We start from the raw sequence: 25,577 nt of genomic DNA on the forward strand, positions 1-25,577 counted from the left end.
GTTTTACCAAGTGCTGAGACTGCTGGGCTGACAGTACTGTATACTGAATTTGGGACCTTATGGGAGCAATGGCCTGTGTTGCATGGCACTTCCTGTCATCAGGATTCTTGGTTTTCCTCATAGACTTCCTATTTTAATTTTCACCACAGATAAAAGACCAGATGCATTAAGTTTGTCAGACATGCAAGCCATTTAATATTTCACAAATGATCACTCTAACAATCCCAAAGTTTTCTTGTAAGAATATCTGTAATTACTTCCATAGAATCGATTGTACATTCGTTGTGGTGATACTAAATGGATTGCATTGTGGCTAGTGGCTTATCTTTCCAGCAACTGCAGCAACATATCCCTTATGACCTGCAGAGACTTGAAGTTATTTGGAGCCCCATCAATGAAACAGGTGGACGACATACAATTCCTCAGAAGGTTGCACCACATATTGACAGACGAAGGTTGTGTATTCACTTCTCTTGGCCAGCATAACTTTCAGCATGATGTAAAGTTTGATTTGCCTGTGGCTTATAAATAATGAATTATTCAAAAACAGTCCTAATAACATTTATTACTATTATACCGCCAACTGGTTTCAACCCGACATAGGTGTCATCTTCTGGGCGTGTACACCAGCAGTTGACCAGTGGTGTAAACGCCCAGAAGATGATCCGTACATCAGGTTGAAACCGGTTGGCAGTATAATAATAATAAATGTGATTAAGACTGTTTCTGAATAGTTGATTAATCATACTAATCCCTGCTTCATCTCCACAACCATGTTGTCCAAAAATCTTATAAATAATGCTTTAAAAAAAGTTTTTTATTCCAGTCTTCGATCACAATATCGATTCTTTTGACGATGGCCAGTTTGTCAGTGATGACCATCCTCGGATCTTTTCTACAACGTATCCTAAAGGGATGAGGCCGTAATGGCATTGTCAAAACATGTAAATATACTCAGCACAGCATCGTCATACCTCTGCTGATACTCAAATTCATTTTAATCTGATTAGTCGAGCCATTTGCTCCTTAGACAAATTTTGCTCCTCACCCACACTTCCACCATTATCAAATTGACAATTTCATATTGCCCTTTGGTGAGCCTGTCATCTGATTTCTTTTTGGGGTCAGGTTGTGCCAAATATGAGTCAATTGTCACTAGAAATCTGATCTACATTTGCAATACTCAGCCTTCAGTGGTAGGATTTCAAATGCTTCTGGTCTCTTTATCACCCATCGCTATTATCATCTATTTTAGTATTTATCGTCCACATTTCACATCTGTAGAAGGCTACGCTCCAGACTAATGTCTTCAGAAAAGAGTGCCTAACAGCTAAATGTTCATTCAGACTTAACAAAATGTTCCTTTTTCGGAAGTGCATTTTCATGCTATCGCAAATCTGCATTTTATATCCTGTCTATTTTGCCTATCATCAGTCAGTTTTCTATTCAAGGAGCTCTATCTTTGATAGAACTACAGTGCTGTCAACAAACCTTAGTTTTAATTTCTTTTCCCCGAACTTTAATCCCATCAGTAAATTTTCCATGCTTTCTTTTGCTGCTTGCTCAATGTCCAAATCAAAAAACATGGGGATAGGATACAACTCCATCACACTTGCTTCTCAACTACTGTCTTCCTTTCATGTCCTTTAAATCTTAGAAACTGGTTTCTGAACATGTTGCTGATAAGTTTTGTGCCCTGTATCTCAGCTGTGCTACCTTCAAAATTTCAAACAATGTGTTCCAGTTAGCATTGTCAGTAGCTCACCTTACATTTAAAAGACCTATAAACAGACTCTAGCCTTTCTTATCTGCTGAGTTAAGTTGTGATGTCAGTATTTCTTCATGTGTTCCTACATTTCTCCAGAAACCAAAATGAACATCCCCAAAGCTGGTTTCTGTAAGTCACTTCTCAGAGTATTTTGTTTATTTCATATATCTTGCATACTAACTACTTTTTTCTCATAATATTCATATACACAGCAATTAATCCAAAAGTAATGTGCATAATTATCAGTGTGAGTGGTTTAGCACTAGTAATAATTTGTTGTGAGTGTACTTCAAAGAAATTGTCTGTGATGGTTGGTTTAGGCTGTTAGTAAATTAGTATATGTTGACATTTTTCTCATTTCTGGAAGCGTACCAAAATTTTATCATTTAAAAATGTTATATGTGAATGAATGAATGAAAACACTGAACTTGTACTTAAAGAGAAGTGTCTTATTTTGAGTCATGTTTTAATTTGGTGCATGCCACCAGTGTAATCTTCTTATCCTCATAAAGAAAGTTACTTAGCGCAATAATTCATTCAACTGTTTTATAATGTTGTGAATTTAGTGTGTGCTTGTACTGCATGTTCAATGATAGTAATGAATCTCTTACGTTATTCCTTTGTTACAGATGTTCAGCAGTTCTGAATATGATCCTCTGGGAGTTAAGACAGAGGAGGTAAGCTACTGCAATATCTTAAGGTCTGCTAATGCTTTCTTTTATCAGGGATATAACTATCACTTGTCTAATTTCTAACTGTGTGCACTTGCTGGAGCCTGAAATTTCAGAGGAGGTGGGTGTAGTATTCATAAAGAAAAGTACATTCAGCTTTATGTGCTACATTTTTTATATGACAGGTGGATACTTGGGGAAACACAAAACTCATACTGATAATCCATTGTAAGTTGCGAGGTATGGGAATCAAACAGATTACAGTTGAATGGGTAGTTTTTATTGTACATCATATTTGCAGGAGAAATAAGACTCCTTGCTTTTTGGAACCATTGACCCAAGTTCTGCACTTACGTAAGCCTTCACTGTACCCTTAGCATTGTAGTCCATATTGGAAAATGTTAAAACTTTTTTGAATATAAGCTGTTTCACAGAGGAAGACTGCATTGTAGTTCCTTCTCTAGATTGTCGTACAGATGACAAAATGGTAGATATCGAAATAGATGACAGAGGGATAGAGAAACAATTAAAATCGCTCAAAAGAGGAAAGGCCGCTGGACCTGATGGGATACCAGTTCGATTTTACACAGAGTACGCGAAGGAGCTTGCCCCCCATCTTGCAGCGGTGTACTGTAGGTCTCTAGAAGAGCGTATCATTCCAAAGAATTGGAAAAGGGCACAGGTCATCCCCATTTTCAAGAAGGGACGTCGAACAGATGTGCAGAACTATAGACCTATACCTCTAACGTCGATCAGTTGTAGAATTTTGGAACACGTATTATGTTTGAGTGTAATGACTTTTCTGGAGACTAGAAATCTATTCTGTAGGAATCAGCATGGGTTTTGAAAAAGACGGTCGTGTGAAACCAAGCTTGCGCTATTCGTCCACGAGACTCAGGGGGCCATAGACACGGGTTCACAGGTAGATGCAGTGTTTCTTGACTTCCGCAAGGCGTTTGATACAGTTCCCCATAGTCGTTTAATGAACAAAGTAAGAGCATATGGATATCAGACCAATTGTGTGATGGGATTGAAGAGTTCCTAGATAACAGAACGCAGCATGTCATTCTCAATGGAGAGAAGTCTTCCGAAGTATGAGTGATTTCAGGTGTGCCGCAGGGGAGTGTCGTAGGACCGTTGCTATTCACAATATACATAAATGATGTTGTGGATGACATCGGAAGTTCACTGAGGCTTTTTGTGGATGATACTGTGGTATATCGAGAGGTTGTAACAATGGAAAATTGTACTGAAATGCAGGAGGATCTGCAGCGAATTGACGCATGGTGCAGGGAATGGCAATTGAATCTCAATGTAGACAAGTGTAATGTGCTGTGAATGCATAGAAAGAAAGATCCTTTATCATTTAGCTACAATATAGCAGGTCAGCAACTGGAAGCAGTTAATTCCATAAATTATCTGGGAGTAGGCATTAGGAGTGATTTAAAATGGAATGATCATATAAAGTTGATCGTCGGTAAAGCAGATGCCAGACTGAGATTCATTGGAAGAATCCTAAGGAAATGCAATCCGAAAACAAAGAAAGTAGGTTACAGTACGGTTGTTCGCCCACTGGTTGAATACTGCTCAGTAGTGTGGGATCCGTACCAGATAGGGTTGATAGAAGAGACAGAGAAGATCCAACGGAGAGCAGCGCGCTTCGTTAGAGGGTCATTTAGTAATCGTGAAAGCGTTACAGTGATGATAGATAAACTCCAGTGGAAGACTCTGCAGGAGAGACACTCGGTACGGGCTTTTGTTAAAGTTTCGAGAACATACCTTCACCGAAGAGTCAAGCAGTATATTGCTCCCTCCTACGTATATCTCGCGAAGAGATCATGAGGATAAAATGAGAGAGATTAGAGCCCACACAGAAGCATACAGACAATCCTTCTTTCCACGAACAATACAAGACTGAAATAGAAGGGAGAACCGATAAGAGGTACTCAGGGTACCCTCTGCCACACACCGTCAGGTGGCTTGTGGAGTATGGATGTAGATGTAGATGTAGAACGTCAACTCACTTACTTGGCAGATAATAGGTTGGATAGCCTGAGAAGGAAATATACCTTGGCATCACTGATTTCACCCAAGTTTATGATACATGCAGGGCTTGGCCAGAAATGAAAGTGACAGAAGTGGGAATTCCAGATGTCCAAGTATTTACAAAGAATACCATTTTGGTGCAGATTGGGTAAGGCATGAGCAATTTATATTAGTATAGTTTATAGGTAGTGGTTGGCACAGTGGAAAGAATACAAAACATTAATCCGAAGGGTATACGTAAGTTGAAGATAGAGAAGGGAAGAAAGGAAAGGATCAGGGAGGCAACACTGCTGTTATCTGCATTGGGACATTATGGGAAATTGGCGCCAACAAGTGAAAATGTGTACTGGACTGTGATTTGAACCCAGGATCTCCTGCTTACTAGGCCGGTGTGGTAACTACTGGACTATCTGGGTCACAGTGTTACCCCAACTGCACGGACTATCTCAGCTTGCTTCACAGCTGACCCACACTCCCATCGAGTGCCACCTGTCTCCACCCCCTGTCCATTTCCACCTTATTCATTCTTCTGAGATTCCCACAGGTCAGACTTATTTGTTCATCCGCACTGAAGAAGGTGGATTCATTGCCCAGCTAGACCTATAAATTTATATGAATGTGTGGTGTCTGTTCTTTCGGACATTGACAGGAGCTACGCATAGGTGCCGCTCAATAAGAGCATGGATCAGCTGTGAGGTGAGCCAATGTAGCCCATGCAGTGGCAGTAACACGGTGTCTCGGATGTGCAGTAAGTGTAGTAAGCAGGAGATCCTGCGTTCTAATCCCAGTCCAGTACACATTTTCACTTGTCACTGCCAATTCTGTGTAATGTTCCAATACAGCTGATTGCTGTGGTCCCCCCCTCCCCTTTCCTTTCTTCCTCACTCCACCTTCAGTTTAAATATAATGGATAACAGCTGCGGATTCTGCGTGGTGTCTGTTATTTCAGGCATGTTGGAAAGAGCAGACATTACACATTCATATAATGTGGTCATTAGGTCAAGTCGCTATGTGGATAATCCTTTAACAATATTGTGAAAGCTGCTACTTGCCATACAGTGGAGATCTTGAGTCACAGATATATAGCTTTGATCCAGTAAGGCCTTCGTCAGAATTAGACGACAAACACACACTTACGCATTCATGAAAACACAACTCACACACACATGACTGCAGTCTCAGGAAACTGAGGCCACACTGCTAGCAGCAGCACCAGTGCATGATGGGACTGGCGACTGGGTGGGGGTAAGGAGGAGGATGGGTGGGAAGGGGGATGGATAGTAGGGTAGTAGTGGTGGACAGTGACGTACTGTTGGGGAACATGCAGAGATGATATAGAAAGAGGCTAGGGCATCTATGTGCCTTTGGGAGGTTAGATGAAGGGCAGTGGAGATGTGGGGAGTGGGGAGGGATAGTGGAGAAAGAGAGAAGTATAAAGACTGGGTGTGATGGAGGAATGAGGGCATGTAGTGCTGAAATGGGAACAGAGAAGGGGCTCGATGGGAGAGGGCAATGACTAATGAAGGTTGAGGCCAGGAGGGTTACAGGAACATAGGATATATTGCAGGGAAAGTTCCCACCTGCGCAATTCAGAAAATCTGGTTTTGGTGGGAAGGATTCAGTTGGCAAAGGCTGTGAAGCAGTCATTGAATTGAAAAATGCTGTGTTGCGTGTCATGCTCAGCAATGTGGTGGTCCAGCTGTTTCTTGGCCACAGTTTGTCAGTGGCCAGTCATGTTGACAGGCAGATTGCTATTTGTCATGCCAAGTAAAATGCAGCACAGTGGTGGAGCTTAGCTTGTGCATCACAGGACTGGTTTCATAGGTAGGCCTCCCTTTGATGAGATAGGTCATGTTCATGACCGGACTGGAGTAGGTGGTGATGGGAGGATGTATAGGACAGGTCTTGCATTTAGGTCTATAACATTGCTATGAGCTGTGAGGTATGGGGTTGGAAGCAGGGGTTGTGTAGAGATGGAAGAGTATATTGTGTAGGTTTGGTGGATGTTGGAATACCCACAATGGTACTTTCTACTTCACTCTTTTTCCACGATCCCTCCCCATTCCCCACCTCTCCACTGCCCTTCGTTTAACTTCCCGATGTCACATAGCTGCCCCAGCCTCTGTCTACTTCATCTCTGCATGTTCCCCAACAGTACGTCAGTGTCCACCACCCTCACCATACCATCGCCCTCTCCCAGCCCCAACCTCCTCCTTACCTCCACCCAGTAGCCACTCTCATCATGCACCGGTACTGCTGCTCACTGTGTGGCCTCAGTTGCCTGAGACTGCAGTCAGTTTTGTGTGAGTTGAATTTGCATGAGTGTGTAAGTGTGTGTGGTTGTCATCTAATTTTGATTAAGGTCTTACTGGCCGAAAGCTATATTTGTGACAGTCTGTTCGTTGTTCCTATATGCAACTCAGCATCTCCGCCATATGATGAGTAGAAACTATCCTTTACACAATATTGTTCCATTCCATCCTGGATTTTCCATTGTTTTATTTTTAATCAATTTATTTTCAGTTTTTATATTACACTGCAAATATACTGAAATCATATCCAGTGTATTTATTATTAATATTTCATAAAAGGCATGAAAAAGGCAGGCAGAAGAAAATTGGGAGTGCAAATAACACAAGGACTTTGTATATCACTTTGGATTGTAATTAAAGTGTACAGGATGTAGTATTCAGTTTCATTGTAACCATCCGAAGTTTTTCTTTGCCTTTCCTCTTCATGGCTTTTAAGCTAATACTAATGAATTCAATATTTTGAGCACTATTTTGGTTTATTTGCAGGGTAATTAATGTAAGGATTGAAACAAAAGAAAAATCCTGCATATGGACTAGACCCCACAACCGGTGGATTACCACCCTGTATTTTATTAGCTGCACCAATCACAACCTAAAAAGTGTGCTAATATAAGTGTCTCATGCCTTCTCCGACTCAGACAAAAAATGCTATTGTTTCAAAATGCTTGGCAATCTGGAGCTCCTACTTCTGTCAGTTCTTGTAAGAGGATAAGTGTCAGACTACTAACCCAAAGGTTTTTGTTTCAATCTTCTTTTGGTCCTGGAATATTCTTCCATAACTGTGTTTGGTTTTTGACTTTGGGAATGTATACATGAAAATTGCCAAGTTGCAGGCAGCTGTGTTTGGAGTCTGCTTTCGACACTAGGTCTCCTTATAACAAGCTGGGTATGCCAGCTCAGTGGTAAAGGGAAGGCAGAGGTCACTTTCAATAAGGCTATGTCTAATGGAAAATCTTGGTGTTAAAACAAACCCTCACTTTACCTTTAGTGTGGGGCCTGTACTGAAGGTTCAATTTTAGATGTTTCACATCCCTTGGGGAATAACCAGATGTGAGTTTGTTCCATGTTCGATAGACGATTTTAAAAATTTTCATAATGATGTAGAATTTGTATGTGCATGGTGTATTCATTTGTTGTTGAGTTCAAAGCAGTATAAAACTTGTGCGCCCCACTTAATAGCAGCAAGAAGGAGTAAAGTTATAAAATTATTGTATTGTTTGGATTAAATAGAAGCGTTCATCTGAAATAGATGGTCCATGGTATTCAGTGTAGTTCACTTATAGCACTAATGAAAAATCTTCAGTGAAGTGATGTAGAAATTGTGTCTGCAGGAGACATGGCTTGGGAATGAACCCATAACCATGCATGGGGATAAAAGTTATAGTTAAATCCTTCAAATTTCCAGCAGACTATTCTGCAAAAGTATCAAATTATTGCACACAAAACCTCTTCCCTGGTACATATGTATCTAAGAGATACTATAACAGTACAGGGGATTTTGATCACCTCAAGAAAGTCACAACCTTATAAATCTTATAATTAAAAATGTAGAGACCCTATATGTTGTTGTTGTTGTTGTTGTTGTGATCTTCAGTCCAAAGCCTGGTACAATGTAGCTCTCCATCCTAGCTATTATGTGGAAGCCTCTTCGTCCCTGAATTACTGCTGCAACCTACGTACATTTGAACCTGCTTGTTGTCTTCATCCCTTGTTCTCCTTAACTTTTACCCTCCACACTTATCTCCAATAGCATATTGAAAATTACTTCATGTCTCAGACTGTGTCCTAACAATTAAACCTTTCATTTAGTCATGGTATGTCATAAATGTCTTTTATCACCAATGTGATTCCGTATATCCCCATTATTTATCCTATCTATCCATCTAATCATCAGCATTCTTCTTATAGCACTACATTTCAGAAGCTTCTGTCCTCATCTTGTCTGAATGCCCACGTTTGACTTGCACATATGGCTACACTCCAAACAAGTACGATAAGAAAAGATTTTGTAGCCTTAAAATTTCTATTTGTTATAGAAAAGCTGGGGATAGTCTGTAGGCAGCTACATTATACATCTGTGTATGCATTGTGTTCAGACAAACAAAAGACATCTCTCTTCAGATTTCCGAAAATCATATACAAGAACATTCTTGTAAGTGTGCAGAAAAGAATTTTTCTAGCAGTACACAGGGACCAAACTGCAGAGACCTGGGTTCTTCATCAGCCAGTTTATTCCCTTTGAATATTGTCTCATGTACCTGAATACTGAGTTTCTTCCTAATTAAATAGGTATAAGATTTTCCATCAGGTAGAAAAGAGTCATGAGGAAAACATTCTTTTTTATATTCTGCCAACCTACCTGTACAGTTTCTCTTTTTGTGGTGCAGTCTGATGTTCTGTTCAAATAATGCAGTAATACATGTGTGACATTGCACAATCATAAGAATTTTAAATTCTTGTTGTGCTGGAAATACAGCACTGACCACAAATTCTGTATAACTTATAAAAAAAATTTCGGGTTTGGATTATCAAGTAGCTGATGTTACATTATTTAAATTATGTAGCTAATTTATGGGACTAGTGTTATTTAGTACAAAACACATTGTTAAATTATCTCAGAATGTGCTTCTGGCAGTGTAATCCTTATTTAACTTCACCCCTACATTTAGTTGAGATCCATCTTATGCTATTGTTTATACTAAAGCTTAATTTCCAATGTGCATTAATGACAATGTTAGGCTATTACAAGCAGACAAATAGTGAGGTTGCCTTTCTTTTCTCTGTTTTGTTTGGAGCCACAGTATTCAGTTCTGTACACATAACTCATTCCTTTTTTTATTTCTCTATTAATGCTCTTCAAATTGAGCAGGGTTCAACATTTGAGAATGGCGATCTTGGTGAGTGTGATCCATTGTGGATAACAGATGATAAGGTAAGTCATAGATCACCTTTAGTTACTTTAACTGAGGGTATCATCATAATTTAATAATAACCTTGTGTTACCAGGGAGTTATTTATATAGTAACATTTCATTAAAGTGTAGAAAAGTGAAACTTGAATTGATAACAGCTGAATGACTTTATTTGACATCATAAAAACCTCAAGTACTCTGCTGTCATGTGCACTGGTACATCTGATTTTCTTTCTTTTCTTTTTCTTTTTTTTTTAAATGAAAGTTTTTAAGGGCAGTGAAGTGCCCATTTGCTAGTCATTTTGTAAGTAAATAACTCAGTTAATATTTTAATAATATAAATAGTAATTGTAATTTATATTTTCTTTTCCAATGAATATTTCAAAGCAATAGAAAATTTTGATTGAGAATGTTTTATATTGACATAATATGATTCCGAACTGGTTTCTTTTTAAGTTTGATAATGAGCTCCAGAATTAAAGAACAGCATCACAAACCAACCATGGGCTGTCATAATACATGTTTATTTATCATAAATCAGTTTTGGCCAAGTGACCACAATCATGTCACCTCCAATGACTAACATGTTGTAAATAACTATGTCTCTTTTAGCTTAGGCAGCTGTAGTATAATATAGAACTGCTTTCATACAGATGGTGTAATCCTGATTGCTTCATACACAGGAATAGCTAAATATTACCTTTGTTTTCACTAAAAGTGAACTGTTTTAGACTAATTTACAAAAAAATGCGATATATCCAAACACCTCTAAACAGTTCTGTATATATATGGCTTACTTCTTGGCTGAGTTGTGCAGTGTAAAATGACTGTTGCACAAATGCAATCTTGATGTTGTCTTCTTGAAAATGTCTGTTGAAATGGTTAAGTTTTACTATGTCATTTGAATGCAGGCAGGTTGTTCTAGACATTAAATAATTTGTATGGAACAGTAAGATACCAAAATGCTTTTTAACTAGCCTGTCAATATGTAAAAAGAGAGTGTAGAAACTGTTGGGTGGAACATGTGGGAACATTAAGTTACAATAGATTAAGGCTGGGTTGATTTCATGAGTGGACGATGTGTTGTTAGGATAACTCGTATGCAACATTTTGTGCTGTGGGGTAGTCCACTTTGCCCTTGGCCATAGTTTGGTGGTGACCATTCCCCGTGGTGGACAGCTGGTTGGTAGTAATTCCAATACAAAATCTGTGTAAGGATTACAATAGAGCTGGTATGTGGCACAGCTTCTTATGTAGGTGGCCCAGCCTCTGTTAGGGTAGGATAAGCATGTGACAAGACAGCAGTAGTAAGTGCTGTGGGTTTTGCACCTGGGTCTTTCACAGGCATATGATCAATGTGGCAAGTGTTTGGGATTTGGAGTGGCATAGGGATGGACTAAGACATTGTGGAGGTTGGGTGGATAATGGAACACCATTTGAGGAGGGGCGGGAAGGATCTTAGGTAGGATGTCCCTCATTTCAGGACAGGATGAAGATAATCAAATCCCTGGCAAAGGGTGTGGTTCAGTTGTTCCAATCTGTGGTGGTAGTGGGTGACGAATGGGGGCAATCCTTTGTAAAGGTTTCTTAGAAGGTGTTCGAAGCACTGGATGTTGGAGGATATGGCATGGAAAATCTTTTTGTGGACTAGGTCTGTGGGATAGTGTTTACCCGTGAAGTTCTATGCAAAACCTTGGCATACTGGGTGAGGAAGTTATTGTCTTTGCAGGTATGCTGTCCCTCAGTAGTCAGGCTTTAAGGGAGGGATTTTTTGGTGTGGAAGATTTGGCAGCTGTCAAAATGTGGGTACTGGTGGTGGTTTGTGGGTTTGATGTTAACATGGGTGTGGATGGAGTAATCGGAGAGTAGTTGTCAGTGTCTAGGAAGGTGGCATGCTGGATTATAGAGGACCAGGTGAAGTTGTTGGGGCAGTAGGTGTTGAAGTTGTGATTGAATGAGGAGAGAGTGTCTTGGCCCAGAGCCCAGATCATAAAGATATTGTCAGTGAACTTGAACCAGACCAGGTGTTTGGGGTTATAATAGGTTAGGAAATTTTCCTCTATATGGTCCATAAACAGGTCAGCATAAGAAGGTGCCATGCAGGGTGCCCATGGCTGAGGTACAGGTTTGTTTGTTTACCTTCCATTTGGAGGACTAGTAGCAGCATGTTAGGATAAAATTAGTATGAGGAGTGAGGTAGTGGATTTGGAGTCTGAAGAATGTTGGAAGAGTTAGTGTTCAATAGTGACAAGACCATGGGCATGAGGTATATTGGAAAGTGGCATCAGCAATGAGCAGGGATCCAGGAGGTAAAGGATTGTGGATGGTGGAGAGACGATGAAGGAAGTGGCTGCTATCTTCAACATGGGAGGCTAGAATACAGGCAATTGGTGGAAGGTGTTAGTTAGGATGGGTCAGACCTCTTTCCGTGGGAGTCCAATAAACAGCTACAAAACCCTTCTCAGAGAGAGTGCACTAAACAGCTACAATGGAGTGAGCAAGATTGTTGGATGCTCCTTAGTAGCTGTTTTAGGTGTTCCTACCGAAAGAATTCCAGCCCTCATTGACTAAACACCTCCAACCTTACCTGAAATCTAGCCTCCCATGTAAAAGATACCAATCACTTCTCTCACAAATTCTGTGCCATCCCCACTGCTTTACTTCCTGTATCCGTACTCATCACTGTTAACACCACTTTCCTATGGCCATGTTCATGCTGCTATTGAACACTACCTCTGCCAGTGTCCTTCAGTCTCCAAACCCACTACCTCATTTTTCATAGACCTTAATAATTTTATCTTTACACACAACTACTACTACTACTCTGAGGAGAAAGTATACAAACAAATCTGTGGCACAGCCATGGTCACCTGCATTGCACCCTCCCTGTTTATGGGCCATCTAGAGCAAAATTTCCAGCCTCTGAAAACTGTAAACCCTTGGTTTGGTTCAGGTTCATTGACACCATCTTCATGGCCTGGACTCTGGACCAAGACCTCCTATCCTCATTCTTTAACAAGCTCAACACCTCTCCGATCTGCTTCACCTGGTACTCCTTGACCCAGCATGCCACCTTCCTACCAACCCTAAAATCTCTGATGAGTCCACCCACATGTCTGTCGATACTAAACCCATTAACCAGCATCAATACCTGCATTTCAACAGCTGCCAATCCTTCCACACCAAAAAATCCCAACATTATGCCATATCTGCAGTGACAATACTCCCTCACTAGTACGCTGAGGTCTCACAAAGGCTTTCACAGACAGGCACTGCCTCCCACGTTTTGTCTGCAAACAGATATCCCATGCCATATCCCACACATGTGAACCCTCCCATCAACCTCCCCCCCCCCCCAAAAAAAAAAAACCTGGAGAAAGATGTGTCGTCTGTGACCCAGTATCATCATGGACTGGAACAACTGAACCACATCCTTCGCCAGGGCGTTGGTTAGCCCTCATTCCTTCACGAAATGAGGGACATTCTATCAAAGATTCTTCTCACTCCTCCTAAAGTGGTGTTCTGTCACCCTCCCACGAACTACAACATCCTAGTTCATCCACATGCCACTCTCAGTTCCAGCCCCTTACCACAGGGATCATATCCCTGTGGAAGACCCAGGTGCAAGACCTGCCCAATCTACCTACACAACACTTTCTGTTGCAGTCCTGTCACAGACTTGCCCAACCTCATCAGAGGCTGGCTACCTGTGATAGCAGCCATGTCATTTACCACCTCTGCTGCAAGCACTGCACAGCTTTTTATATTGGTATGACTACCAACCAGCTGTACAGCAGGATGAGTGGCTACCACAAAACAGTGGCCAAGAGCAAAGTGACTATCCTGTGGCACAACATGCAATCGTACATAACAGGTCTGATTTCAATGGTTGCTTAACAACCCAAGCAATCCGGATCCTCCCCACCACCACCAGGTGTTCTGGACAGTGCAGATGAAAGTTATCCTTACAGCACATTCTCCTGTCCTGAAATCATCCTGACCTCAACGTACTGTAACCTTCTGTCCCTACATCAACCACATAACAGTTTCTGGCCTCCCACTTGCACTATCGCTTCCTTCCAATTAATGTTCCCTCATTCTCATTGCACTCTGTTCTCTGCCAATGCACGCAAGGGTCTTTTCCCCGTTTCTACTCCTTTCTTTTTCCTCTCCGTGTCCCCCTCTCCGTTTCACACAGCCACCTGACACTGCCTGGCAGACTTGTCTTGCTGCCATCTAGTCCCTGCACAGTGGCTGGAGGTAGTTGTGTGTGTGTGTGTGTGTGTGTGTGTGTGTGTGTGTGTGTGTGTGAATCCAATATTCTGCAGCAGATTGGTACAAGGTTACAAATTTTGAACACCACGTGGTGTTGCAGAAGTGGGTGTGGCACTCTTCAGGACCATCTTATTAATTACTTACTACTTACAAACATCATTCAACCACAAAAATACAAAGCTATTTAAGACAAAACATTATAAAAGATAATTGTAATATAACAAAGTGTTATATGTGAAATGACGTTGCAAATGCATGTGTGGCACTACATAGTGAGGCAGTTTTAATTAATTGTGTATATAAATATAATACATATAAAACATAACACCTGTTTCAGCAGGCACATGAGAGAAGAAAGATTCTGACACAAGGAAGAGCAAACCCAGGATGGTATGCTCAGTAAATCACTATAAATGTCAAAAAACATTTATTCTTCAAGTTGACTTTTGTTGAGGTTGTTGTGTGGATTATTCATACAGTGATTCTAAATTTCAAGGTCTTTAAGTGTTCATAAATCTATACCTTTAGACTCAGAGTGCAATATGAACATTGCAAAGGGAATGATTCTCAACAGCTGAATGACATTTAAGGGCAATAACTTTCTTACAATTATACCCTCTTTATCTAGTATTAGTCATGACATATCTGCCCTACATATATAGAATTATATGGTCCACATGAAATTTTGTAAATGTTTGACTTCAAAAATTTGTCTACCTTTTGGTCTACGGAAGTGCATAAGACAAATGATTTTCTTCTATGTACTGAAGCTAATCTGTACTTAAGCTTTCCTGAAAGGACTAGTGATTTGTTCAGAAAATTGACCTTAATGTGAAATGGAAGTATGCTTAATGATGTCATCTTTTGAAACAATACTGGATATATGCTTATCAAAAATAGCTGTGCATATATCATGAATAAACTGTTTTGTATACCCTTTCTCCATACCTAATTGTACAATGATATTAGTTTCTATGTTTATGTAATCCTGTAAAGGTTCAGTTTTGCATGTCTACAATACACTGGAAGAAAAAAATGTTTGTTTGAGTGCACAGGGGAGGCACAAATCAGCACCAATCATTATGTTTGTAGAGCCCCTAGGCTTATGAAATACACCGAAATCAAAATCTGTACCTTCCCTTTTAACCTGAATGTCAAGAAAGTTGAGACATCCACTACTTTTCATTCCCACTGTATAGTGGATATTCATAAGCAACTGATTGAGTTCATTAGTTAGATTAATTCCATCATGTACATCACTGTGAAATAAGAGAAATACATCACTGACATAACTGTGATAGATAAAAATGTTCAATGTAATAGAGTTGTTATTACTAAAAAATCTTTAAATCATTTTTAGGGTAATGAAGTCATTTTGCATTCAAGACTTCTCCCGGTAGTGATCTATTCTGCTTTGCAGACATACGTAATACTGTGTTTTTAATGTCTTTACACATAGTGTAATTCACTAATTCATTCACATGCTGCAAGTTAGTTAAATACTTGGCACCAAACCGAGCGAGGTGGTGCAGTATTTAGCACACTGGACTCAGGTATGGGACGACAATGGTTCAAACCTGCGTCTGACCATCCTGATTTAGGTTTTCCATGATTTCTCAAAATCACTTCAGGCAAATGCTGTGATGGTTCCTTTGAAAGGGTACTACTGACTTCTGTCACCATCCTTCCCTAATCTAATGGGACTGATGCCCTTGTTGTTCGGTCCCCCCTCCAAATCAACCAACCTTGGCACCAAGAAACATTCATTTAACCTAATGGAAGTGTCTTTGTGAATATTGGCAATACTCAGTCATTCACATTAATATTTCTTATACATTTCTGTTTTTGTGTAGGTTACTTGGAGATGGTCACTTGACCAAAGACAGTTGTCGATAAATAAATAAATACATACATACATATTATAGCATCTTTTGATGTTTTTTTTTTTCATCCCAGTCTTAAAAATCTATTGGGTACTGCATATTAAAGAGATAAAATACAAAGTGGCAGGTTATACTTGGAAAGATGTTTTAGATGTGGACACACATCCATGTGTTGGGTAACATTTCAAAATTTGGGTAATGATGAGGTTAGCTTTAGATCTAACCCTCACTGCCCTTCTCCTCACTTTCCCAGGCCTGTGGAAATTTGCTACAGCTTACTTTGGAAGAACATTGATAGATGAATTTTATGCGTCACATGACTTCTAAGTAGCAAGCTCTTAGACATGTACTGCTTTGCTTTAAAAATAAACATAATTCTTGACATAGGCTAATATTTAGCAGCTCAGCAAGAAAATGAGGGTATTAATACATCATGTACAAATTTAAATTAAAATAGCCAACAAGTGTCAACTCTGAGTGCACTGCAGAAAAAAATGAATATTTAAAAAGGTGTGAAAACTGATTTTGCTTGATAAGGAGGAGCCTTGACACAATAAAACCATCCTGTGTCATGTATTTGGTATTTTCTCCCTATGTAGATTGGTATTATTTATAACACTCTTCCCCCCATGAACCATGGACCTTCCCATTGGTGGGGAGGCTTGCGTGCCTCAGCGATACAGATAGCCGTTCCGTAGTTGCAACCACAACGGAGGGGTATCTGTTGAGAGGCCAGACAAACACGTGGTTCCTGAAGAGGGGCAGCAGCCTTTTCAGTAGTTGCAGGAGCAACAGTCTGGATGATTGACTGATATGGCCTTGTAACACTAACCAAAACAGCCTTGCTGTGCTGGTACTGCGAACAGTTGAAAGCAAGGGGAAACTACAGCCGTAATTTTTCCCAAGGGCATGCAGCTCTACTGTATGGTTAAATGATGATGACGTCCTCTTGGGTAAAATATTCCGGAGGTAAAATAGTCCCCCATTCGGATCTCCGGGCGGGGACTACTCAAGAGGACGTCGTTATCAGGAGAAAGAAAACTGGCGTTCTACGGATCGTAGCATGGAATGTCAGATCCGTTAATCGGGCAGGTACGATAGAAAATTTAAAAAGGGAAATGGATAGGTTAAAGTTAGATATAGTGGGAATTAGTGAAGTTCGGTGGCAGGAGGAACAAGACTTTTGGTCAGTTGAATACAGGGTTATAAATACAAATTCAAATTGGGGTAATGCAGGAGTAGGTTTAATAATGAATAAAAAAATAGGAATGTGGGTAAGCTACTACAGACAGCATAGTGAGCGCATTATTGTGGCCAAGATAGATACGAAGCTCACGCCTACTAGAGTAGTACAAGTTTATATGCCAACTAGCTCTGCAGATGACGAAGAAATTGAAGAAATGTATGACGAAATAAAAGAAATTATTCAGATAGTGAAGGGAGACGAAAATTTAATTGTCATGGGTGACTGGAATTCTGTAGTAGGAAAAGGGAGAGAAGGAAACGTAGTAGGTGAATATGGATTCGGGCTAAGAAATGAAAGAGGAAGCCGCCTGGTAGAATTTTGCACAGAGCACAACTTAATCATAGCTAACACTTGGTTCAAGTATCATAAAAGAAGGTTGTATACATGGAAGAATCCTGGAGATACTAGAAGGTATCAGATAGATTATATAATGGTAAGACAGAGATTTAGGAACCAGGTTTTAAATTTTAAGACATTTCCAGGGGCAGATGTGGACTCTGACCACAATCTATTGGTTATGAACTGTAGATTAAAACTGAAGAAACTGCAAAAAGGTGGGAATTTGAGGAGATTTGACCTGGATAAACTAACTAAACCAGAGGTTGTACAGAGTTTCAGGGAGAACGTAAGGGATCAAATGGCAGGAATGGGGGAAAGAAATACAGTAGAAGAAGAATGGGTACGTTTGAGGGATGAAGTAGTGAAGGCAGCAGAGGATCAAGTAGGTAAAAAGACGACGGCTAGTAGAAATCCTTGGGTAACAGAAGAAATATTGAATTTAATTGATGAAAGGAGAAAATATAAAAATGCAGTAAATGAAGCAGGCAAAAAGGAATACAAATGTCTCAAAAATGAGATCAACAGGAAGTGCAAAATGGCTAAGCAGGGATGGCTAGACGATAAATGTAAGGATGTAGAGGCATACCTCACTAGGGGTAAGATAGGTACTGCCTACAGGAAAATTAAAGAGACCTTTGGAGAAAAGAGAACCACTTGTATGAATATCAAGAACTCAGATGGAAACCCAGTTCTAAGCAAAGAAGGGAAAGCAGAAAGGAGGAAGGAGTATCTAGAGGGTCTATACAAGAGCGATGTACTTGAGGACAATATTATGGAAATGGAAGAGGATGTAGATGAAGATGAAATGGGAGATATGATACTGCGTGAAGAGTTTGACAGACCTGAGTCGAAACAAGGCCCCGGGAGTAGACAACATTCCATTAGGACTACTGACGGCCTTGGGAGAGCCAGTCCTGACAAAACTCTACCATCTGGTGAGCAAGATGTATGAGACAGGCGAAATACCCTCAGACTTCAAGAAGACTATAATAATTCCAATTCCAAAGAAAGCAGGTGTTGACAGATGTGAAAATTACTGAACTATCAGTTTAATAAGTCACGGCTGCAAAATACTAACACGAATTCTTTACAGATGAATGGAAAAACTAGTAGAAGCCGACCTTGGGGAAGGTCAGTTTGGATTCCGTAGAAATATTTGAACTCGTGAGGCAATACTGACCCTTTGGCTTATCTCAGAAGATCGATTCAGGAAAGGCAAACCTACGTTTCTAGCATTTGTAGACTTAGAGAAAGCTTTTGAGAATGTTGAATGGAATACTCTCTTTCAAATTCTGAAGGTGGCAGGGGTAAAATACAGGGAGCGAAGGGCTATTTACAATTTGTATAGAAACCAAATGGCAGTTATAAGAGTTGAGGGGCATGAAAGGGAAGCAGTGGTTGGGAAGGGAGTGAGACAGGGTTGTAGCCTCTCCCCGATGTTATTCAATCTGTATGTTGAGCAAGCAGTGAAGGAAACAAAAGAAAAATTCGGAGTAAGTATTAAAATCCATGGAGAAGAAATAAAATCGTTGAGGTTCGCTGATGACGTAATTCTGTCAGAGACACCAAAGGACGTGGAAGAGCAGTTGAATGGAATGGATAATGTCTTGAAGGGAGGATATAAGATGAACATCAACAAAAGCAAAACGAGGATAATGGAATGTAGTCGAATTAAGTTGGGTGATGTTGAGGGTATCAGATTAGGAAATGAGACACCTAAAGTAGTAAAGGAGTTTTGCTATTTGGGAAGCAAAATAACTGATGATGGTTGAAGCAGAGAGGATATAAAATGTAGATTGGCAATGGGAAGGAAAGCGTTTCTGAAGAAGAGAAATTTATTAACATCGAGTATAGATTTAAGTGTCAGGAAGTCATTTCTGAAAGTATTTCTATGGAGTGTAGCCATGTATGGAAGTGAAACATGGACGATAAATAGTTTAGCCAAGAAGAGAATAGAAGCTTTCGAAATGTGGTGCTACAGAAGAATGCTGAAGATTAGATGGGTAGATCACATAACTAATGAGGAGGTATTGAATAGAATTGGGGAGAAGAGGAGCTTGTGGCACAACTTCGCTAGAAGAAGGGATCGGTTGGTAGGACATGTTCTGAGGCATCAAGGGGTCACCAATTTAGTATTGGAGGGCAGCGTGGAGGGTAAAAATCGTAGAGGGAGACCAAGAGATGAATACATCAAGCAGATTCAGAAGGATGTAGGTTGCAGTAGGTGCTGGGGGATGAAGCAGCTTGCACAGGATAGAGTAGTCTCAGGACTGTAGACCATAACAACAACAACATGATAACACTACACCTGAACTTATTACTTTACTGCTCCATTTGAAATTAAACTAATAGTTCAATAGCAAAAAAATTGTGTACAGGAAAGTGATACTAGCATATTATTGTGGACAGTACTTTATGTAGATTTGAAACACTTTATAGCATTTATGGTTTTTCATTTATTGGTAATAATCTTTCACCAAAATAATCCGAAATAAGTACAGACTGTGGAATCATGCCAACATCATTTTCCCCCTCTGTCCATATACTGGTTTTTCTGAGACAAGGATGTTTCCAGACAACGTACCAATACATCAGATGCAGACATAGTCAAAGAGGGTTTCAGGAGGTCTGGATCCTCCTATCACAAGACTGAAATTACACATGACCTAGTTGCCATGCAGTGAAATTGAAAATATTTCGGTTTTCAGTCAAATGAAGAAAAAGGGCTATGAACTGTTGACAGTCAACACCAATGATAGGTTGAAACTACCTATAGGTCAATAGCACTATCAGCTGTCTCCCATCCAAGTCAAGGCCAATTAGTGTATGTTGTTGGCCTTGCTGGACCTAGGTTGTTGTTGTGCTAATCAGTCCAGTTTTTATTTGCAGTTGAGTTTAATGTAAGTGCCACTGTTCAATGTTTTTGTGCTGTGTGTTGTTGTGATAGTTTCTAATTATGTATAAGTTTGTAACAATAAAGAAGAGGATGAAAACTGATTTTGACTTGTCCACTAGCATTATGGTAACTTTGAAACATGTATGCATTACTGTAATGATCTAGTTACCTATTTATGGCAGTTCAATGTCAGCACTGGAGTTATTATTTGGAGGCTGACAGAAATTTGAGATTGTAATACTTCTGTATTTCACATGGCAGTTGGGCAGTAAACATCATTGCAAATAAGATCAAATTAAAACTAGAGCCCAATAATACTTGGATATGTCTCTGTTACCCAAAAAACACACTGATCAACAGAAATATCACCCAAATGTTGAAGGTTGCATTTCTTTAAAAAAATTGCTCAGTGTTCTGTCACCAATATCCCAAATGGCAAAATATCACCTAATCTGGTTGCCCAGGTGGTACTTCATTAAAAAGCTAGTTCTGATATGGAACAATGGAGAGGGGTTTTCAGAGAGAGGAAATGCTATTTGATGACTGCACATTATATAGTTTGTTGTAAAAATATTTTTTTAGAGGGCTGCTTGAATTCATCCAAGCCAACTGTGTTTTGAAACTCCCTCCCCCTTTTGGGCAAAATCTGTTTATGCTCTTACAATACTATAATAACTGAAGACAGAAATTCCATGCCCAATTAACTCTTAAAATGTGCGTTTATTCATTCAGCATAAAACAACGAGGTGTGCATAATGACAGGAAAAAACGTGAAATACCAGCATTTCATCTCTTGTTGTGATGCATTTTATTGTATTTTGAAACAACAACAACAACAACAACCAGTTTTTCAAAATTCTCCAATGATCAGGCAGTTCTTAAATTAGGAAAGCGATGTGGTTCATATCCATCTGCCGGAAACCTTGAAAATGTTTTGGTGTGGTTTCTCACTTTCAGTTTAAACAAATACTGGGGATGGTCCCTTTCTGTAGGCCACAACCAATTCCTTTTGAATTTCTTTCTTTCTTGACAGATTCCAATTCCCTTAAATATGCAGCCTCTCTGCTTAAATGAAAAGAGTTGCATTGAAGGCGAGCCAAACATCCCTCTGGGTACTCTGGTTGCTAAATTCCATAAGATAAAGAAATAATAATTCAAATTCTCTTCATATGTGCTCATGCATTTGACTGTACTGACACTCTTTCATGTAGAAAACGATCTTTCTGCATTGCGAGAAGTGACAGATGCACACTTTATTCAGGAAGTTTGCGAAGGTGTAAGGCTGAATAACTCCATATCCTTTGCATTTTCACCACTAAAAAATTGTTGCAGCTTCTCTGTTGAACAGAGAGCTCTTTATTACAACAGCAGTGTCTGTCACAGTCATGGTAATTTTGAAGTGTTCCTTGCTCATCATGTTTACTGGTTAAACATTAAAATGTCATTCCAGCTGAACCTATAAGTGTGGTGTCATGTTTCAACTGGCTTTCTGGATTGGCCTCACGTAATGTGGAGACCATTGTCCTTGTGCTGGTGCAGAGAAAATTATTCTTGCAATAGCATTCGCCTCTGCTTATGTGGAGGTGAATTTACTTCAGGCTGTTGGGGAGAAAATTACTCTCACAGCAGGTCAGGCCAATGTCATCAGCCTGTGGTATGGTTGATGACCCAGTTCCACAATGAGCCAATTGCAGGATTGACCCAACTCTTTGTGTGTTCACTGTGCTGTATTCTATCTTGCAAAAATGGAATTCTAGGTTCTTAGTGCAGCAGATGAATGGAATACATCCTCAGTAGGTAAAGGCAGAGTTTCAGAGCTCAGTTCTGCAGCGTCTACAGTGCCGTGAGGTGAGTGTCAGCTTCCTTCCTGCATAGAATTGCCGCGTACTCTAACATGTGGCAATAATCATGGTGTCTCAAAAAATTCACGCTTGTTGTTTCATGATTATTCCCTCAGCTGAAATCCAGAGTGGAAAAAGAGTGGAAAATGCCTTTGGAGGGTGATTAGGGATTGGAGCTTGACTACTTCTTAGTGGTTTGCCAGAATATAGAGCTCTTAAGTAACAAGATTATCTAACTAATGAAATGATGCACCAGGTGACATTTTAGAACTTTTATTAAATTCACACAACGGGTTATATTAGGCCATTGTCAAGTGCATCTGGAAGTTATGGTGTAGAGAAGCAACATCAAATGACTTCATTTGACATTGCTTCTCTACAGATAACTTTCAGATACACTTAATAATGGCCTAACATAGATGCAAAAACCTGTTTTTGTACTTAATGAAGTTTAAAAAAAAGCAAATGTAGAAGAGTTTCAGCAACTGTACAACAGTTGTTGTATCAATAGCATCATCCAGACATAGGGAAACTAATAATGGGATTATATCTCTGGTTGGTGAAAACTCAGAAATCATTGTTGAGTAAAATGGTTTATCATTACTTATGGACATTTTAAGAATAATTGAAAAACATGAGTCTTTTTAAGGTTGTATATAACAAGTCAGACCACCACTCCCCATTAACAAAATCCGAGCTATGTTCTTGCTTCAGAGCAATGCTGATGGAGCATTTGGCTCATATTGCTGCCAGCTCCAACCAAGTCAATACTTACATCACTATTCCACTGATGATGAGGAGCAGTAGTTGCTACAGTTTGACAATTTAAATGTGGAGCCTCACTCTTTTTCTGCATTTTGGGTTATAGGAGAGCATGATTTTGCTGCATCCAGTAATTCACAGTAACAATCCACACATGTGACGAAATGTTCTTTGATATTTTTAATAAAAAGTGGTTGACAACTTTTTCTTACATTAGAGGGGACGTCACACCATGATAATTCGTTATGAAACTAAAAATTAAGTGTGGTAGTTGTGGGCTTCTAGATAGATTCACTGTGAAAAACAAAAACTGCAAGTCAATCAGCCAGTGGTTTTGAAAATGCAGAAACAGTTTGTCAGTTACAGAGTGAACTAGAAATATTCTACTCTACTTTTGAATTGATTATACTCTAATTTTGAATTTTTTATGTGACTTTTTTGCATTGTGGGTCCTGCAGTTCAACTGAAAAAACAGCAATTGCACTTGATTCAAAGGTAGCAAAGCTTACCACAAAGCACATTGTCACTTCAGAGAATACTGTGCTTCTTTGTGCCAGAACATGTGTGTGCTGACAAATCAGCAGTTTTCATCAAGGAATAATATTTTCAAAAATTAGCTAATGTAAAACGTTCACCCAGTTTGGATGATCTTTGATTGTGGAAAATTACAGAGATTGTAGAATCTGTTCATATAGTACTCCAAGCAAATAAATATATTAAAACAGTTTGTCAAAGATCAACCGACAAAATGCATGTCATGGAAATCTGTAAGATCTCTTTCCAATTTCACCTTATTCATGATTGTACAGTGTGTGCTTCAACAAGAAAGGTATATGCAATATCTTTGAGTTGCAGGTATTAATCCAAGGAAGCTGGTTAGAAATTTGGGTTCCAAGCAATTGCCTACCATTTGCACACATACACTGAGTGGAAATCAACTTTTTCAGGCTTCTCTCCTGGATGTTAAATAGTTCATATTTTATCTGATACATGGTGTCCACCATTGATACCACTGTTTAACAAATCAGATTGCCATAAATTGTCAAGCAATTGGTGTTAGTATAGAATTCAGATTTAGCTGAACAGGTATAGCTCAGACTACACTCCTTCACTGTTGTGAATTCCTTGCAGCTATTTGATAAGTGTTTCTTACAAAGCCGTTCTTTCAAAACAGAGCTTTCATGTTATTTAAATTGGAGACTCTGAATTGGTTGCATAACAGGTGGTTAGGGAATTTCAGACAAACAGCTTCCATAGCCTTGGGTTAGTGATGCTGCCTTGAATCACATACATACAGTGATGCATCTCTTTCAATGCTATTTTATATGTTAAAAATATTTATGATCTATTCTTACTATGAGAAACGATGACTGCCAGCATAAAATGGCATATGGTATGTCATATTGTTAGTAACTGCCAATATAATGTACCAGATTTTATTTTTCAAATGAAACTGAGTCAGTCTTGCTGCCATAAAGCATTATCTGTGTCAGTATATTGTCAGACAATTGTTAGTTACTAAAAATCTTCATAGATATGAAAATATGTATAGATTTCTAATGCTACTACACCAGCTATGTTACAATAGGTATAAATTAAATGAACTTTGCCAAACGTCCCTATACTTCAGATCTGTGCAGGTATTATCAACACAAATGTCATTGAGATATTCAAGAAAGTGATGGAGAATTATTTAAGTACTTCCTATCTAAATGAATCATTTAATTGTGGAGAGAAGCATAACATTTCAGGTGGAATGTATTCAACCCACTACAAGACCATCAGGAAAATGTAGTTTTAAATTTTTAGTATGTTAGATCGATCCAATTGTAAGATATTTTTGTATAGTATATGACTTAATATGGTGTCAGCTTTATATGTGAATTCTCTCAAATAAATATTATCTAATAAAAAGAAATCAGGAACTATTAAGTAAAGCTGACCGTTGGCTTCAATTAACCAGTCAGTGATTAGGAGCTCTATGTGGTGTGCTGGCAGTGGCTATTCAATCACATCTGCTGATTAGTTCTACATTACAACCCTAGATTTATTGTATATTAGATGGAAATTACTAGTGAGAATTCATATATGAGACTGATGTGCTTTTTATTGTCATAACTGGGCATATATTTGGATACCAATGTCTGTTTGATTTCAAAATTTCGTTTACTATTTAACTATTTTCAGAGTCCACACTGTCAGCTGTAATTGCTTATTATGAATTCAGGCCTTTGAAATGAAAGTAGCATGGAATCTATAGGAACTGGAACCAATTGAGAACTGTTTGTGTGAAATATTGTCAAATTATCAAAAGTATCTTATAAGATTGTCAGTGAGTACAACCAGAATGAAAAGTGATATGGAGAACACAGAATTTCAATATCTACATAGGAGGATTCATAACTAGAGCATTGTTGTTATTATTGTATCCTGCAGCCATTTGGATTACCTGCCTAGCATGGATGTGGACACGTCAGAGGTACTAATGCTGTGAGTAGTAGCAGCAGGCTTTGTCGTAAGTGCAGCCACTGCCAAGATGTACCCATGATATGGTGCCACCTAGTAGTGACTGTTTGCAACTGAGTCTGTGGCCCAAGCTGTTGGTTTAGCTCATTGCTCTCTGTATA

The 25,577-nt window shown here is 39.3% G+C and overlaps 1 protein-coding gene across 5 annotated transcripts in view; it reads left to right on the forward strand.

Annotated features, from left to right (window-relative positions):
• The window catches only part of LOC126212978 (zinc finger protein 112-like), a 134,517-nt gene that overhangs the window by 41,563 nt on the left and 67,377 nt on the right, over positions 1 to 25,577 (forward strand). For 3 of the 5 annotated variants that reach the window (XM_049940511.1, XM_049940514.1, XM_049940513.1), the window contains 2 exons: positions 2,398 to 2,445; positions 9,667 to 9,729. In XM_049940511.1, coding sequence (XP_049796468.1) covers positions 2,398 to 2,445; positions 9,667 to 9,729 — 111 coding nt within the window. The remainder of the gene's footprint in view (positions 1 to 2,397; positions 2,446 to 9,666; positions 9,730 to 25,577) is intronic. The other 2 variants (XM_049940512.1, XM_049940515.1) reach the window with 1 other exon arrangement.

The sequence above is a fragment of the Schistocerca nitens genome, chromosome 11 (genome assembly GCF_023898315.1).
Source record: "Schistocerca nitens isolate TAMUIC-IGC-003100 chromosome 11, iqSchNite1.1, whole genome shotgun sequence".
Lineage (NCBI taxonomy): Eukaryota > Metazoa > Arthropoda > Insecta > Orthoptera > Acrididae > Schistocerca > Schistocerca nitens.